Source organism: Miscanthus floridulus, chromosome 16 (assembly GCF_019320115.1).
Source record: "Miscanthus floridulus cultivar M001 chromosome 16, ASM1932011v1, whole genome shotgun sequence".
Classification (NCBI taxonomy): domain Eukaryota; kingdom Viridiplantae; phylum Streptophyta; class Magnoliopsida; order Poales; family Poaceae; genus Miscanthus; species Miscanthus floridulus.
The window spans coordinates 54140424-54156873 of NC_089595.1; the positions used below are offsets into that span (position 1 = coordinate 54140424).

Below are 16450 nucleotides of genomic sequence, written 5' to 3' on the forward strand. Positions count from 1 at the left end.
TTGATATCCTTAGGTACAAAAGCTGTTATACGCCATTCTTATTACGTCGCGCAAACTCCGACACTACTTTGAATACTACAAGATCGCCGTGGTCACTGAGTTCCCTCTGGGGGACATTCTCCGCAACAAAGAGGCTAATGGCCATATCATTAAGTGGGCTGTTGAGCTTGGCACCTACTCCATCGAATTCAGAAGCTGACCTACCATCAAGTCATAGGCGCTTGCTGACTTCATTGCTGAATGGACCGAGATCCAAGAGCCCATCACCGCTACTTGCCCCGAGCACTGGGTGATGTACTTCGATGGTGCCCTTAACATCAATGGTGCTGGTGCGGGCATTTTGTTCATTACACTGACCAAGGATTAGCTACGTTACGTTCTCCGGATACACTTTCTGGCCTCCAACAACGCCACGGAATACGAAGCGTGTCTCCATGGTCTCCGTATAGCCGTCGAGCTCGGCGTCAAACGCCTCATGGTGTACGGGGACTCCGTGCTAGTTATCAACCAGCTCAACAAGGACTGGTCCTGTTCTAGTGAGAAGATGGATTCTTACTACGCCGAAATTAGGATGCTCGAAGGAAAATTCTATGGCATCAAGTATCACCATGTGGTACATGACCAAAATCAACTCGCCGATCATTTATCCAAGCTGGGCTCTTCTCGCGCCATGATCCCACCGGGGGTCTTTGTTCAAGATCTCCCGACGCCATCCATCAAAGAAGATAAGGAAGTCGAAGAGGTTCCCCCTGCCGAGCAGTTGGTACTTGTGGTACCTTCGCCAGTCGCCGATTGGAGGAAGCAATTCATCAAGTACCTCATCAGCGCTGAGGTACCTGCCGACAAGACTGAAATTGAACGCTTAGTTCATCGAAGCAAGCTTTACGTGCTGGTGGACGGTAGCTTGATGAGGAAAAGTGCCAAGGAAGGGATACTGCAGAAATGCATCACCCAAGAGGAGGGCGTAAAGCTACTTCTCAAAATTCACTCTGGTTCCTGCGGTAACCACGCGGCATCAAGAACACTGGTCGGCAAGGCTTTTTGAGCTGGTTTTTATTGGTCCATGGCCATCTCTGATGCCAAAGATCTCGTCCGGCGCTGCGAAGGATGTCAATTTTTCACCAAGCAAATATAGGTACCGGCTCAGGAACTGCAGACCATCCTAGCTTCCTAGCCTTTCGCATGCTGGGGACTGGACATGATCGGGCCTTTCAAGCCAGTGCCAGGCAGTTTTTGGTATGTATACGTCGCCATCGACAAGTTCTCCAAGTGGATCGAGTACAAACCGCTCGTCTCGTCTACCACGAAGAAAGTAGTCGAACTCTTTGAAGAAATCATACACAGATTCGGTATCTCGAACAGCATCATCACCGACCTCAAAACTATGTTTACTGGTCATCACTTTTGGGACTTCTGCAAAGACCGGTGCATCTCCGTTAAATATGTCTCCATTGCCCATCCTAGAGCCTATGGCCAGGTCGAACAGGCTAACAACATGATCCTTGACGCCCTTAAAAAGAGGCTATATCAAAAAGAAGAAAGGCATCTGGGCAGATGGCTCAAGGAACTACCAGCTTGGTCTGGGGACTGCGCACCCAAGCTAGTCGTAGCACTAGTGTGTCTCCATATTTTTTGGTTTTGGACTCGGAGGCCGTACTTCCAACGGATGTTTCCTTCCGAGCACCTAGGGTTGAAAACTATGATGAAGAGCAAGCTATGGGTGTTCGGACAGAGGACGTCGATAGGGCCGAGGAAGAGCGCTTGATCTCCTGCGTCCGCACAGCCAAATACCTAGAAGGCTTATGGAGATACTACAACCGCAACATAAAAGGTCGTTCATTCACCGTCGGTGACCTCGTTCTACGCAGAAAACAAAAAACCAAAGGGTTGCACAAGCTCTCCTCCCCTTGGGAAGGGCCTTACATTGTCAAAGAGGTAACTCGACCTGGGTCTTATCGCCTATGTGACTTAGACGGAATCGATGTTCCCAATTTATGGCACATCGAGCACCTTATACGTTTCTATCCTTGAAACACTCCAGATATGTTCTCTCCAATTTTATATTCAGTAAAGTTTTGGTCTCCATAACTTGTCTTCGTTTTGTCTCTATTATGGTTTAACATCCACTTATAGTCATCGAGCTCCATGCTACTTCATAATGAGCTCCAATACGTAATCGCCATAACTGCACCGACCGCGTTTCTCCAAATCGCCGTACATGTTTTCTCCAAAAACGCCGAGCACGATTTCTCCAAATCACCGAACATGTTTTCTCCAGAATCACCGAATACGATTTCTCCAAATCACCGAACATGTTTTCTCCAAAATTGCCGAATACAATTTCTCCAAATTGCCGAGCATGTTTTCTCAAAAATCGCCGAACATGATTTCTCCAAATCACCGAACATGATTTCTCTAAAATCACCGAATATGATTTCTCCAAATCACAAAACATGTTTTCTCCAAAATCGCCGAATACGATTTCTCCAAATCGCCGAACATGTTTTCTCTAAAATCGCCGAACACAATTTCTCCAAACATTATCGCCGAACACGTTATCTCGATCGGAGAGCAACATCCTTTCTTTTCTGTTCTCTTCGGAGATGACCCAGTCTCCGATCTCTCCCTACACGTGCTACGGGCTCCACGCTCTGCGTTATGGGTGGTCGGCTGTGGTTCCTTGGTCATAGCCGTTTGTCCTACATGTCTACGGGCTCCGAGCTCGACGTTATGGACTATGGGTCAGCCAAGGCCGAGAGTTCAACATAGAATACATTGCTCGAACGCCGCTTATGCTGCCTTTATCTCCATGTTCATACAACAACATCCGAGTAGCACACGTTCCGCGCTATTTTTTATGGAGAAGACCCAGTCACCGATCTCTCCCTACACGTGCCACGGGCTCCGCGCTCTGCGTCATGGGTGGTCGGCTGCAGTTCCTAGGTCATGCCTGTTACTCCTACATGTGCACAGGCTTTGCGCTCGATGTTATGGACTATGGGCTGGCCAAGGCCATAGGGATCAGTAGCAGACCAACTATTCGGACATTATTTGAACTACGCATAATCGCGTCAGGATTGAAACTGCGAAGATTTTCTCGCCAAAATACAAGCAAACTGCATATATTGCATATACATGAACCTTATAACATTTATTCGATAAATAATTGTTTCTTGCGCTTTCGCGCGTTCTAATTACACTGTCAAGCTTTTACAGATGGTAATCTATGAGCAAATTACTGAGCTCCACCGTTACCATCCGTCTCACCGAACAGATCTATATCGCCGGCCAGCATCTTCGCTGTGTCTTTCACTTCGTCCTCCAGCTACTGGGTCCCTACGCCGTCCAGTTCTTCGGTGAACCCACCCGCTATCGACTGAAGGTTGATGGTCGGGTAATGGGATAGAACAACCGTGAGGACATGGGTAGCGATGGTCATAATGGCATCACGGTTGAAGGTCTTAAAGTTCTCCCATGCTGCCTTGCACCTCTGGATTATGGTGTTGGAACGTTGTTGTCTGCCATCGTGCTGAGCGGCCGGTTCTAGGTCGACGCAGTCAAGCACCGGCATAATTGTGGCGATTACAGCGTCGAAGTTCTCCTTTTGGACCTTGGCCACCTGCACCAGCATGTCGAACTATGTTTTGGCTTTATGACAATAGCCTGCAAGCATTAGAATGATCCATTATACAAGGAAGCTACTTCAACAGTAATTCTGATAAGGAGGAATTCACCTTTTAGCTCCTCAGCAAGTTTGTCCACCCACTCTGCTTCCTTTGCCTTCTCCTGGCGAAGTTGATCGACGGCCTGGTGCATCTGACCGAGCTCAGCGTCTTGCTCTACAAGCACAACAGTTGTCAACAATAATGTGGCTGTTCAGCAATACAAAAGTACATTCGTTGATGTACTGTACCTGCTTTCTGTTTGGATACACTGTTGAGCTGTTCGGTTTTCCTCTCTAGCTGCTTGGAAGCACTTTTTAGTTGGTCGGAGACAGCGGCCAGCTGCTCAGACTGACTCCGCACTTGCTCGTACACAGTCGCTAGCTTTTCTAGTATTCCAGGTCCTACGTGCTCGACTCCGCAAGGTCTCGTTCACATTGGGCCCTTTGGATATTCTTCTCTGAGAGGTTCCTGGCCTCTTTGAGTTTTTCATTCTCCTCAGCAAGGGGCTCCATTCGCTTTATCAGCTGGCGGCGCTGCTCGGCAACTCGAGATATTTCCTACAAATGAATGATGATGGTATCGTTATCCAATTCCAACAAATAACCAGGACCTTTCTAGATGCAGTATTAACCTTGATCTATTTCATCACACTAGTAAGGGCAGTCTCTAGTCTCCTAACCTCCTTGGTGGTGTCCTCCTCTTCGACAATCACTATTTCATTACCATGCTTTCGGAGGATCTGGACTGCTTGGGGTCGAGGCTCGTCACGCATGATCTCCTCCACCTCGTCCTCCTCCGTTGCAGCTAGGGGCACCACCTAGGGGCTCAGTGGTCGGATAGCGGGTCTGACCGTGCCCTCTGAAGCATCGAGGACTGCCGTCTACTCCTTCGGCGCCGCAAGCTTTTTTGCTCCAGATTTCACCGTTGCTGATGGTGCTGTTGCTGACTCATTTGCCATTGTAGACAGTCGTTCGCTGCCACCAAGCCCACCAGGGGCAGCGTTTGGCTCCCCCGTGTGCTCTCGAGCAGTCGGGGGACTCTAGAATGGGGTCTACTGGCATCTCCCCTGCTCTAGGGCTAGTTTTTGGTTGTAGCTCATTCTGAGCGGGCGGGTCTAGATTTGTTGTTTGCCTTGCATTGTATCAAATTAGTTATTCAGTCACCATAGAAATAAAGAAAATATAGCAAAGTAACTTCAGCATAAGGACACTTATGGTTTGGTCTGACGGTTCAATTTCTTGATCGGCGATGCCGCCCTGAGCCTTTGGGCACAGCCGCGGGGTCCCCTCCTATGCTCGGCGGGGGAATTCTCGTCTCTTCCTTAGTCGGTCTTGGTTCTGCCTGCTGCTCTGGGTCTGCTTCTGCTTATTGCTCGGGGACTTCCATTGCTCGACCCACGAGGACTTCCATCGTCTGCTACGTAGAAATTCCCTCTGCTCGCTGCTCAGTGACTCTCCTTGTCTGCGCTTCACGGACTTCTTTGCCTACCCCAGGTTGTTCCTCCGTGCATGGGTTGCATGGAGGCTCTTTCATGCTCGGGGGAGGGTTTGCTAGATTCTCATCATCGTCAGACCAATCGAACACCGCGGTCCTTCGTGGTCGATTGGTCTAATCATCGTCAAGCAAGATGCCGCCTAGTTTGCGGGGAGCAGTAGCTGCTGTTTTCCTCTTCTTCTGGGCTGGCTCATCTGCCGCCAGCCTCTTCCCCTAGATTTTTATCGACACCGGGGGAGGACTCTTCGTCCGACCAGTATCCATACCTTCAGATTCCGAGGAGATGCCAATGGAGATTTCTTCAAGTTGAACTTGTCATCGTGTATCCACTGACGGCGGCCAATCATTTCTCAGCACGCCCGAGAAATACACCGCCCTATCCTACAAATGGATCTTCACATGAGTAGGATAAGTTTATTGCTTGGCAATGACAAAATAAAAAATGTCTTCTCGGCAACACACAGTCAGAATATTCACCTGTGGAGGCAGATTCTTGTAGTTGAAGGGCTTTGTGTACCCTGATAATCTGAATGATGCAAGCGGGGTGAACAGCTCGGCCATTCGCTCTTCAACGATGTTCCTAGATAGTATTTCTGGCCTCTCTCGGGTCCCGTCGGTCTCCCCTTTGAATTCAAAGCCTGGGTGCGCCCTCTATTTATAGGGCTGAATGCGGCGCACTATGAAACTTGCCGCCACCAATCCACCATTGGTCTTCACGTCTTTTATCAAGCCGAGGAGTTCATTCACTTGCTCCATATCGTCCTTACTCGGTAGCTCCGACCAACTCCTCTGGCTTTCTGGGATGTGGTCGGTGTTACAGCGAACCGCTGGGAGGCTTTGTTTCATGTAGAACCATTTGGTGTTCCACCCCTTTAGCGATGTATTAAGTGGTATGGTAAGGTATTCACTCGCCATTCCATCCCGCAGCTGGAGATACACCCCACCGACCACCTTAGAACCAGCGCTGCCTCTCTTCTTTAGCTAGAAAAGGTGATGGAAAAGATTGAAATGGGGTAGTATTCCGAGGTATACCTCACAAAAGTGGATGAAGATTGAGATGTGCAAAATGATATTGAGGTGGAGATTGCACAGAGTAACCCCCTAGAGCTCCAATAGATCCCTCAGAAATGGGTGACCAGGAAACCCTAACCCGCGCCAGAAATAGTCCTCGAATACCACTGCTTCATCAGTATGAGGTGTTGGAAAGGACTCACCGAGGGCTGGCCGCCATCCGATGGTAGCACGGTCAGGGAGAACGCCGACTTCCACCAATCGGTTCAGCTCAGCTTCCCCTATTCATGATGGCACCCACTCTTCATCGCGTTGGGCCACGACATTCGCCTTCTTGGGACTTGTCTTCTTCGATTTTGTAGCTCCTCTCTTCGGCGCCATCTCTTAGATCTGGTTAGGGTTTGGCAGCAGAGGCAAATGTGGTTGCGGATTGGGCGAAGCAAGAGATGAGGAGGAAGATGAAGTGGAAAAGGTGGGAACGAGGTCTGCGGTGGCACTATTATATAGGATTTTCCCCACCATTCCGCATTCAAGGGGTTTTTGGGAACCGTTCCCGCGATCTGTGCCGCTTCGATTTCTCCGATGCGGCATATGGGTCGTTACCTGGGCTTCTGTGCAACCGCAGCCCATGTTGCTCCATTATCGCTGCCATCAGTTGCTACTCACCGAAAATATCGCTGACTTCTTCACCATTTATTGAGGCTCAGTAACCAACACTGTACAGCCGTTACTTCAGTTTTTTCTCCACGGTTCGATTTCTCCGATGACTCCGCCCGTAGCTTGGGGACTGGCGGCCTACTCCATTGGTCTTTGATTGTTTTTCTGTTTCTGACCCTAGCACCATGTGACTGCGTCACCTACTGTTAGGCTCAGGGATTAAGTGGGCACACTTCACCTTGCGGTGAATGTGCTTTGTCTCTTTTTGGGCCACGCCCGGGGACTGGCTGCCTGCTCGGTTGGTTTTCTACTATTCTTCTAGTTTCTTACCCTAGCACCACATGACTACATCATCTACTATTAGGCTCGGGGACTAAGTGGGCACACTTCACCTCATGGTGAGTGTGCGGGATTTTTTCTCTCGAAGACTACATGCCTAAGAAGAAGATTGACTCCTACAACTTTGTTCAGACTCTAAGTGGGCACACTTGGTCCACTGCAGAGAAATTTTCGATTCTGAACTTGAGCTCCTTACACCCTTATGGCAAGCCATACTTGGGTCACACTGCTCGGCGACAGGTCACGCTGCTCGATGATAGGTCACGCTGCTCGGTGATAGGTCACGCTGCTCGGCAATGGTTCACACTGCTCGGTGACGGTTCACGCTGCTCGACAGTTCAGCATGGTGGTTGGACCATGAGCTTGACTGCTCGGCGTTATTCGCACCTGCTCGGACAAGCTCAAGACGGCGTTGCACAACGGGTACAAGGTGCTTGGGAACTAGCTGTGGGGTGTACAACCCCGGATACCCATGACAGGCCACATGGGCTGCGCCCCTAGGGGTGGCCTAGCCCATAAGAAGAAGCCTTGTGGGGCATGACTCTGCTCGGCGCCTCCCGCAAGACATCTGGAAGATATCCTGAAGATACTACGAGATCTGTTAGGATATGTATGATCTCAAGATTCCTGTAATCAGTTATTACTTTTTGATTATCTCTCAGATCTAACCGACTTGTAACTTCAGGACTGCTCGACGCTGTCTACTACGTACCTGTTGTTCACGGTCACTAACACCAATTATAAACCTTCAACATAACATGCATTTATACTTAATTCATATCATGAGGATTAGATCCATCCCCTATATATACTAGCCCCTGCCACCCTCTCTAGAGCCATTCTAAAACCCTAATTCATATCATCAGGATCAGATCCAGCTATCAAGAGAAGATTAGTCCTCCATAGGATCTAGTCTTGTAAATAATAGTGAGATAAAGAGTGAGGGAAGAGTTTGGAGGAGATGTCGGCCTGTCGTTGCTCTCTGTACGTCTTGTACCTTGGTGGATCCAAGTTCTACTTGAGCTTGCCTTTGAGATTTCCCTGGTAATCAACTTCTGATTCAAGTAAGTAATTGTTTATATTGTTCATCAGGATCACGGCTCTCTTTTGAGTGCTTTAATCTATAGATGCTCTAGGTTAAAGTATTGATCATAAGTGTAAGCGTAGTTCTTAGACTTAGGTTAATCGTGGATGCACCCTGCATTTTGGATGGTGGTAGATCGCGTGTGTGACATTAGTTCTATATAGCCTATACTATATAGCTTCGTTGATCCTTTGTAGTCCACCTCCCATCTGTAGGCGCAAGTAGGACGCGGTTACAAAGGAAAGCATCCTCTACTAGTGTCTTTATCTAGTAATGTCCTAGTTGAATAGTAGAAGACATAGCTTACCCAAGTTAGAACAGAGAATCTTAGTTTTCCTCTCTACGCTCCTATTTATCTTAACCTTGTTGCTACCCCTAGTTAAGTTAAATCATAGTTAGTCTCACATGTTTCCCTATGGATATGATACTTGGAATACTTTCGGGTGAAAGCTACAGTGGTATCTGTGCACTTGCGGATTTATATGTGTGCGTTAAATATACCAACAAGCTTTCTGGCGCCATTGCTGGGGAAACGGTTGCTGAATTAACTTTGAGTCTAGCTTAACATTTTATCTTTTCTTCTTTGTTTTATTTTACTTTTTCTTTTAGCATGGATTCCACTCCTATTTATCAATATGCTAAACCCATAAGCGCAAGCCTAGAGCCACCAAAATCTTTAGAGCCTATCCTAATACCTGGCTATAAGCTGTGCCCGTGTTTTATAAAATTGATACGCGATAAATGCTTCTCGGGAGAAGGCAACAAAAACCCATACTCACACCTACAAGAGTTTGAACAGACCTGTGCATGCTTGCATATTGTTGACATGTCTGACAAGACCTTAAGATAGATGTTATTTTCATTCTCTTTGACAGGAAGAGCTAAACATTGGTACAGTCAAACCGTAGGGAGCATGCATGAAGATTGGGAAATGTTATGCTCTAAATTTTGTTTATGTTTCTTTCCAATCTCTAAAGTGGTTAGCCTTTAGAAAGACATTCTAAAATTTAGACAACTAGAAGAAGAATCTCTTGCCACATCATGAGAATGTATTAATGATCTCATCATCACTGCCCAGACCTTGCCATTCAAGACCCTGTACTTCTTCAACATTTTTACATGGGTCTTAGCAAGGATTCCATGGAATCCCTTGATGCAACCTCTAGAGGAGCTTTCCTTCATTTGTCGACTAGTGAAGCAAGGGCTATGCTGGATAGAATTAGTGGAAAGACTCCCTGCACTAGCATTCATAATGAACTCCCTGAGAAAGAGAAGAAATCATCTCCCGATCAAGAAGAGGAAGTTCTAATAGCCAAATCACAACCACTTCAATCCCAAGATTTAGCTATCAATCCTGAACCACCAATACCCCAAAATCCCCTAAGAGAAGAAGGAATTCCACCTTTAGAAATCCTTGTTGAAATTAAGGATGACCTCTTTGGTTCTGATTTTGGGAGAACATTAAATTATCATCTTCATAAGAGACCTTCGAGCGAATATAAATCAAATCCTCTCAAGAAGGGATCTCTTAGAAAGTGTCCTTACTCCCATATAGGATACTGGGAAGAATCCAAACTTGATTTAGATCCAAACTTGATTTAAATCAAAGCCTTATGGGTAGAATCCAAACTTGATTTAGATCCAAACGGTGAGCTTAAGTTAATCTCCTTAATAAATATAACTCACCCAAGTTTGGAGGAGGCCTTAGTCAAGATCAACCCAAGAGTCACCAATCCAAGGGAAATATTGGACATCCATGAAGAATCACCCTTGGAGCTTGAAAGGGAAGATTATATCAATGAGCATTGAAGCTACTTCATAAACACCTCATCAAATCCATGCTCGTATGAGAAATTTCCTGAATCAATTGGTCTCTCCAACACAATGTTTTGAAAAACGTTGTGCGTTGGGCGTGCGCTAGCCTAAAGTTTAGAGTTTAGGAAGTTTAAACGAGATTAAACGTGATTAAACATTTTAGTTTTTTTTATAATTTTTGTGATACTGAGAGCAAAGTCAGTACTAATAACACAACTTGAAGTAATAACAGTGATCATACCTCTTGCTGCACACTTGTTTTCGACATGAGTTCCTTTCCTCCTTGGTTTCTTGCATTGAACAATAGCTAACAATCAAAGAGAGATAATTTAATAATCTGGAAACAGAAAATTCAAATAATAGGTAAAGAATAGAAACTCATCTATGAGGGTAGCAGCACAAGGCAAAATTGATCTAGCAAACAACAGGGCAGCAGCACAAGAACAGGGCAGCAGCACAAGGCATCAATTCTGGTCAATATTGTACATGACTCCATGTACATCCAAGCTTCCAAACAACAGGGCAGCAGACAGCAGCACAAGGAAAAATATCGTAAGAAAATAAATATACACACAACAGTCATAGCTCACAAATTAAAGATAGTAGTAGGCAGTACAGTACAGTACAACACACAATAATGGTCTTATGGTCCACACACAAATTAAAGATAACTAGATAAGTAGATATTAATATTTAGATAACTTGGCAGCCTGCTGCTGCTGCTGCCATCATGCAATCTCCTCAGTCCTCACTCCGCAAATGCATTGCAATTTAGAATTGCTTCTTCATCCTCATCATCCTCATAGGCAATGTCATCATCTTGATAGTCAAGATCTTTAGGATCAGATTCCCACTCTTCTTCATCCACCTCTCTAGCCACTCTTGCACTCCTTCGAGGTTGAAGCTGTTCATTAGTTCCCATTGCATCTCCAAGGACACTCCATGGTATCCCTGTCTCTGGCATTTGTTCTAGCTCATCTTCCTCATCCCTGAAGACAACCAATGCATGATCATCCCCTCCCTCATAGAAAAATCCTTGAGCTTCAGAAGCATCACTACTTAGGAGCACTTCATAGTTACTCTTTCTTTTAATCTTCTCCTTCTTGGACATCAATTTATTATTGAATTGGATGAATACCAGAGAGTTGAGGCGCTCTGTTGTCAGCCTATTCCTTCTCTTTGTATGATGCTGTACATTATAAAATACAATTCCAACATCAGCACATGTACATTAAATTGGGAATAGAGAGCAACTAGTGGAGACTACAAACTAACCTGTTCAAATATGCTCCAATTCCTTTCACATCCAGATGAGCTAGAAGTCAGTGAGAGGATTCTAATAGCCATATATTGCAAATCTGGTGCTCCACCTCCATAAAGCCTCCACCAAGATGCTAAAAAATGGAATCAAATGTCTCAAACATGTGATGTTTTGATTGCAGAAAATTTTGTATAGAATTAATTGCAGTACAAATTTGGACAGAAATGATGCAAAAGCTTACCCGGGTTGAACTCGAAGCGTTCGTAGCTCCTTGCCAGCTTCTTTGAGAAGTTTCCTAGTCTCTTCTGGAATTATTCCAAGTCCACATTAACAGCCCTATATCCCTTGTCATCATCTGTATAGTAAAAGGTCTCACACACTCCATGAATTTTTCCACTACTGTTGAATCATTGAAGATTGCTGGATTGCTGTAACTGTAGTAAGGATTCATCATATATGTAGCCACATGTAATGGAGAATCAAGCCTATCTTTCATCTTCTTGTCAACAATAGCCATCATTTCTTTGTAGTTCCTTTCCACATTTCCAAATGCCTCCTTGATCTCCTTCTTTGCCTTGAGAAGTTCTCCATACACAAAACCCATAGATGGCTTCACATCCCCATCAACCAAACGTAGAACTTTCACCAAGGGCTCAAAGACCTTCAAACAAAGGGCCACATTTCTCCAAAATTGTATGTTCAACACTGTGGCTGTAGCATCCTTGCCCTTTTTGGTCTTCGCTTTAGGTAAGTCATACCACTTTGAGTCAACCACCATCTTCCTTAGACAATCCTTCTTTTCCATCATACTTTGCAGTGTAAGATAGGCTGTAGCAAATCTGGTTGCCCCTGGCCTTATGATTTCTCTCTTCAAGGTGAAGGACCTCAAACATGCCAGGGTCCAGTGGTGACCATAGACAAAGATAGTGAATGATTTTGCTAGATCAATTGTCTTCTTGAATTTTGCAAGGTTGCCAATACCTTGCAGCATTAGATTGATGGTATGAGTTGCACAAGAAGTCCAAAATATGTTTGGCCTCTTGAGGTGCAGCAATGCCTTTGCTCCCATGTTGTTAGAGGCATTATCTATCACAACTTGCACTACATTTTCAGCACCTACATTCTCAATTGCCTTGTCAATGAGCTCATAGATAACTTCACTAGTGTGTGACACATCTGACATCTCCATAGACTTGATAAATGTTGTGCCCTCACTAGTATTTGTGCATAGGTTCATAATACTTCTTCTCTTCATATCTATCCATGCATCAGTCATGATGGAGCAGCCATTCTTAACCTTCTCATCTTCACGGTCTTGTAGCAAGCTCTTCGTTCTTGCATACTCCTCATCCAACAATCTACCCCGATAATCATGCTGAGTTGGAGGTTGGAAACCAGGACCAAATTGACCAATAGCTTCAACCATTTCTTTGAACTCATCATTATCACAAGCATTAAATGGAATAGCTGCAGAATAGAATGGTGCAGAAAATTATAATTGCAGCAGCTAATAATGCATGGATTCGAATAAATATGAAGGCTGCAGCAATAAGGAATGGTAAATTACTTAAGTACAGAACATACCATGTGTATATACCCATTTAGCAACATATTGCTGCACTTGGTGAGTTCTTTCTTTCCAAAGTGCTTCATTTATGTTCTGTTGCCTCTTAGGTTCAGCACTGCTTAACTTGGGATCAATGGGACGAGTAAATCTGTCCATGGGTCCTAGCTTGTGAGGTGTACTTGAGCTTCCAGCAAGTGACTCAACTTCTGTCACTTCCTCTTCACCTGTTGCAAGTTGCACATTCTCCCTAAGCTCTTTATCATGTTGTTGCTTCCCTTTCTTCTTATTTGCTATTTCATCAAGATTCTGAATGCACTTTTGCTTAACATCATCAGGAACTTTTTGGCACTTTGCAATAGAAGTGCCCCTATGAGCAAGATGTTGCTTAAGGCGATTAATTCCTGCACTCTCATGGCCACAAAGAAGACACTTGACTTTGTTCTTGTCATTGGGATCACAGAGATGCCCCCACTCCCAACCTATATCAGATGATTTCCTCTTTAGGTGGTTGGCAATATCGGCAGCTTTTGGAGCCGCTGCTACAGCACCAGCAGCAACTGCTGCTTCGGAAGCTGACATCCTAATCCCAATCCAAGAACAAGAGTAGAATAATAAGGACCAAGAGTAACAGATCAACACATCAAGGACTAAGGAGCAGTACACATTCAATCTTAACAGGAACAAGAGTAGCATAATAAGGACCAAGACTAACAGATCAATTTCAGTGATTGACATACAGAAATCAAAAGAACAGAGCATGGGAAGATGGGGATTTGGGTGAGACCGAGGGAGCACCTAGAGAGAACGAGTGAGGGGCTACACCGGCCTCTGTGTTACTGTTGTTGACTCCTGTCCTACGCTAGTGGCCTGCCCTCTATTGTAGTCGAGGGACTGTGCCTGGACCGGCCTCTATTGCCGATGGCCCTTGCGCCTGTGGCCTCTGCGCCTACGAAGGAGAAGGGGAGCCCTAGCAACGACCCCCTATGGCCCTACCAACGATGGTAAGGAGGGACCAGGTGGGAGGAGGGAGGCAGGCAGCAGGAGGTAGGTGGAGGCGGAACTAGAGTGCGACAAATCCTGACTTCGTTTCTGCGGCCGATTTGTGCTCCCGCCATCCCGCATCGGGCCCGCCTGGTGTTTCCCGCACCCTCCCGCTCGCGAGCAACGCGTTTTCCCGCTCGGTAGGTAGGCGGAGGTGGAACTGGAGTGCTGGACGCTTCCCCACTCGCAAGAATCGCGTTTTCCACCGCCTAGACGTGTTTTTGACCGATTACGTGCAATTAATCTCTGCCACGTGATTAAATGAGCGCCTAATCATGCATAACATTTAATTCAACGTTTACCCCCTAAACGCAACGTTGGGCCAACGTTTAGCGTTTAAACATGATTAAACGATGTTTAATGACATTTTTTAAAACATTGCTCCAACATTGCCACACACGAGATCTTCAACCCCCTCATACTTCCTGTTCATAAAGACTTTGAAAGGGTGGTTGTAGATGCATATGTTTATCATAAATATTGTAGATCTCATTGTGTGAATCTTGAGATAGGTACACAAATGTTGATGTTGGAGGGAAAACCACTTCAACTTGAGTGTAATTAGAAGGTTTCCCAAGGATGAGCTTTTATCTTAAAGCAAGCACTTTCGGGAGATAACATGAGCTTTCACTTTTTGCTATAATGCCCTTGTGAAGTGAGCATAGAAACATAAATGTGAAAACATTCCTTCGGGTATTTTTGGTCGCTAACCATTCCAGGTTTGAAGCAAAAAGAATGAATGATGATGGCCCAAGGTATGTCCAACCATTTATCATGCAACATTTAATTACATCCATCCAAACTTGATTTTTCTACAAAAATTCAAGCTGGGGGATAGACTTCCCTAAAAAAACATCTCTTGCCATGTTGCTAAATTATTTTTGTTATCTCTACCTTTAAGACATGCTCAATTTGCTAAAAAACAATCGTGTTCTTTCATCTCCATTTGAGTAAATCTCTATAGTGCTTTCATGTTACCTTTATCTGCCATAGTAAGTTTTGGTTTGGAAGTACTCGACATACTTCCAAAGGTTTTTTGAATTAAAGGAGGTGGTTAGGTTAAAATGCCTTCCTTAATCAAATTAGACATGGAGTCTAGTTTGGTTATTGAACTAAAAATTGCTTTAGCAAATACTAGATATTTTATTGGACTAACTCCATGAAGAAAACTCTCAATTCAATTTAGGTAAGTCACGAGATGAATTCAAATCGGAGATGAAGCAAGGCACATGTCAAACTCCAATAACATGGCGCAAAGAAGACACAGCTCATTCATCATGGATGAAAGAACTGTAAGTATTAAAGATCATTCACTTTGTCTTTAGCTGCAAGTTACCTTTGCCTTGAGCCATGCCTGTATAGAACATGATACACAAAAACTATGCTAAAATAATTCTAACACTATCTTTTCATTAGCATAGAGGGAAATTACAAAATTCTAGACAAACAACCCATATTTTAAAATTGTATTTTCCTTCAGGTATGTGTTGTCCACTAATCATTTGTAGGCATAAAACAATGAGTATGGCAGAAGGTCTAACAAGGTGTCAATGGATCAAAGAGCAGAAAGATGACATGACCAAAGGATGAGAAAGAAAAGGTGCAATCTAGGAGACAAGAAGCTCATGAACAACTCGTACTGTAAGGCTAGCCAAACAAGGAAAACATCAAGCAAATAGGAAGGACCATCACGAGTCATCTACCCTTCGTCACATGGTGTCATCACGCTCCAATGACAAAGGTAACATCCAAAGGTAAATGGTCATTACTTAAAAAGTTTTTCCTTGATTGTGGTATGTAATAAATAAGAAACCAACATGTTTGAGTTACAAATTTACTTGATCCAACCTGATTAACCCAACATGTTTAGTTCTTCAAGCTTGTACCTAGCACCACTTTCTTGATCCCATAGTCTTAACCAAATAAGCTAAATAGTGCATATCCTAATTCTGGAAGATGATAGTTATAATCATGTAAATATTAATAACTTATAGACAATCCTTCCATAGGTTAAGCAACTGAATCTTTTGATCTTATCACCCATGACATAAGTGAACAAAACACACAACATCAACTTCATCTTGTTCAATGTGCCTAAGATTAGAGAAGAATAAATAAAGTTTTGGTTCTGTTGGTGCTTTCCCACCAATAGAGCCCATGCACTTGATCTCTACCTTGTCTTATGAGTAGGATACACTTCAAGCAAAGTGTAAGGGAAAGATAGTCGACTCTCTAATTTCTACAAGTAAAGGTTCTGAACCTCCTAAACCAAAATCAAAACTCAAAACTAAGACAGGTTTGGCGGAAAAAGGTGACATCACCATTAGAGGCACCACCACAAGAATCCTCATCTTTAAAGCGAACCGAGGTACTTGATCAATGAACTTCATAAGAAGTCTAGTTCAAAGGACTTAAAACACCAAAACTCACCGAAAGAGTTAGCTTGAGGGAGAAGCACTCCTGTGTATCTAGTTAAGTATGATTTCCCTTTGTTCTAGCTTTAGTTTCTTTTAAAT

At 44.5% G+C, this 16450-nt stretch overlaps 2 protein-coding genes across 2 annotated transcripts; one reads left to right on the top strand and one right to left on the bottom strand.

Annotated features, from left to right (window-relative positions):
- Nucleotides 1-475: 475 nt before the first annotated feature.
- On the top strand, nt 476-1045 carry LOC136510692 (uncharacterized). The gene has a single exon (XM_066505060.1). It carries the CDS (start codon nt 476-478, stop codon nt 1043-1045), a length of 570 nt encoding a protein of 189 aa, XP_066361157.1.
- Nucleotides 1046-10813: 9768 nt separating this feature from the next.
- LOC136510693 (uncharacterized) lies at nt 10814-13472 on the bottom strand. Its single transcript, XM_066505061.1, has 5 exons — nt 12911-13472; nt 11727-12793; nt 11568-11631; nt 11341-11459; nt 10814-11254 (listed from the first exon to the last, which is right to left on the bottom strand). The coding sequence occupies exons 1-5, from the start codon at nt 13470-13472 to the stop codon at nt 10814-10816; spliced, it is 2253 nt and encodes a 750-aa protein (XP_066361158.1).
- Between the last annotated feature and the right edge of the window lie 2978 nt (nt 13473-16450).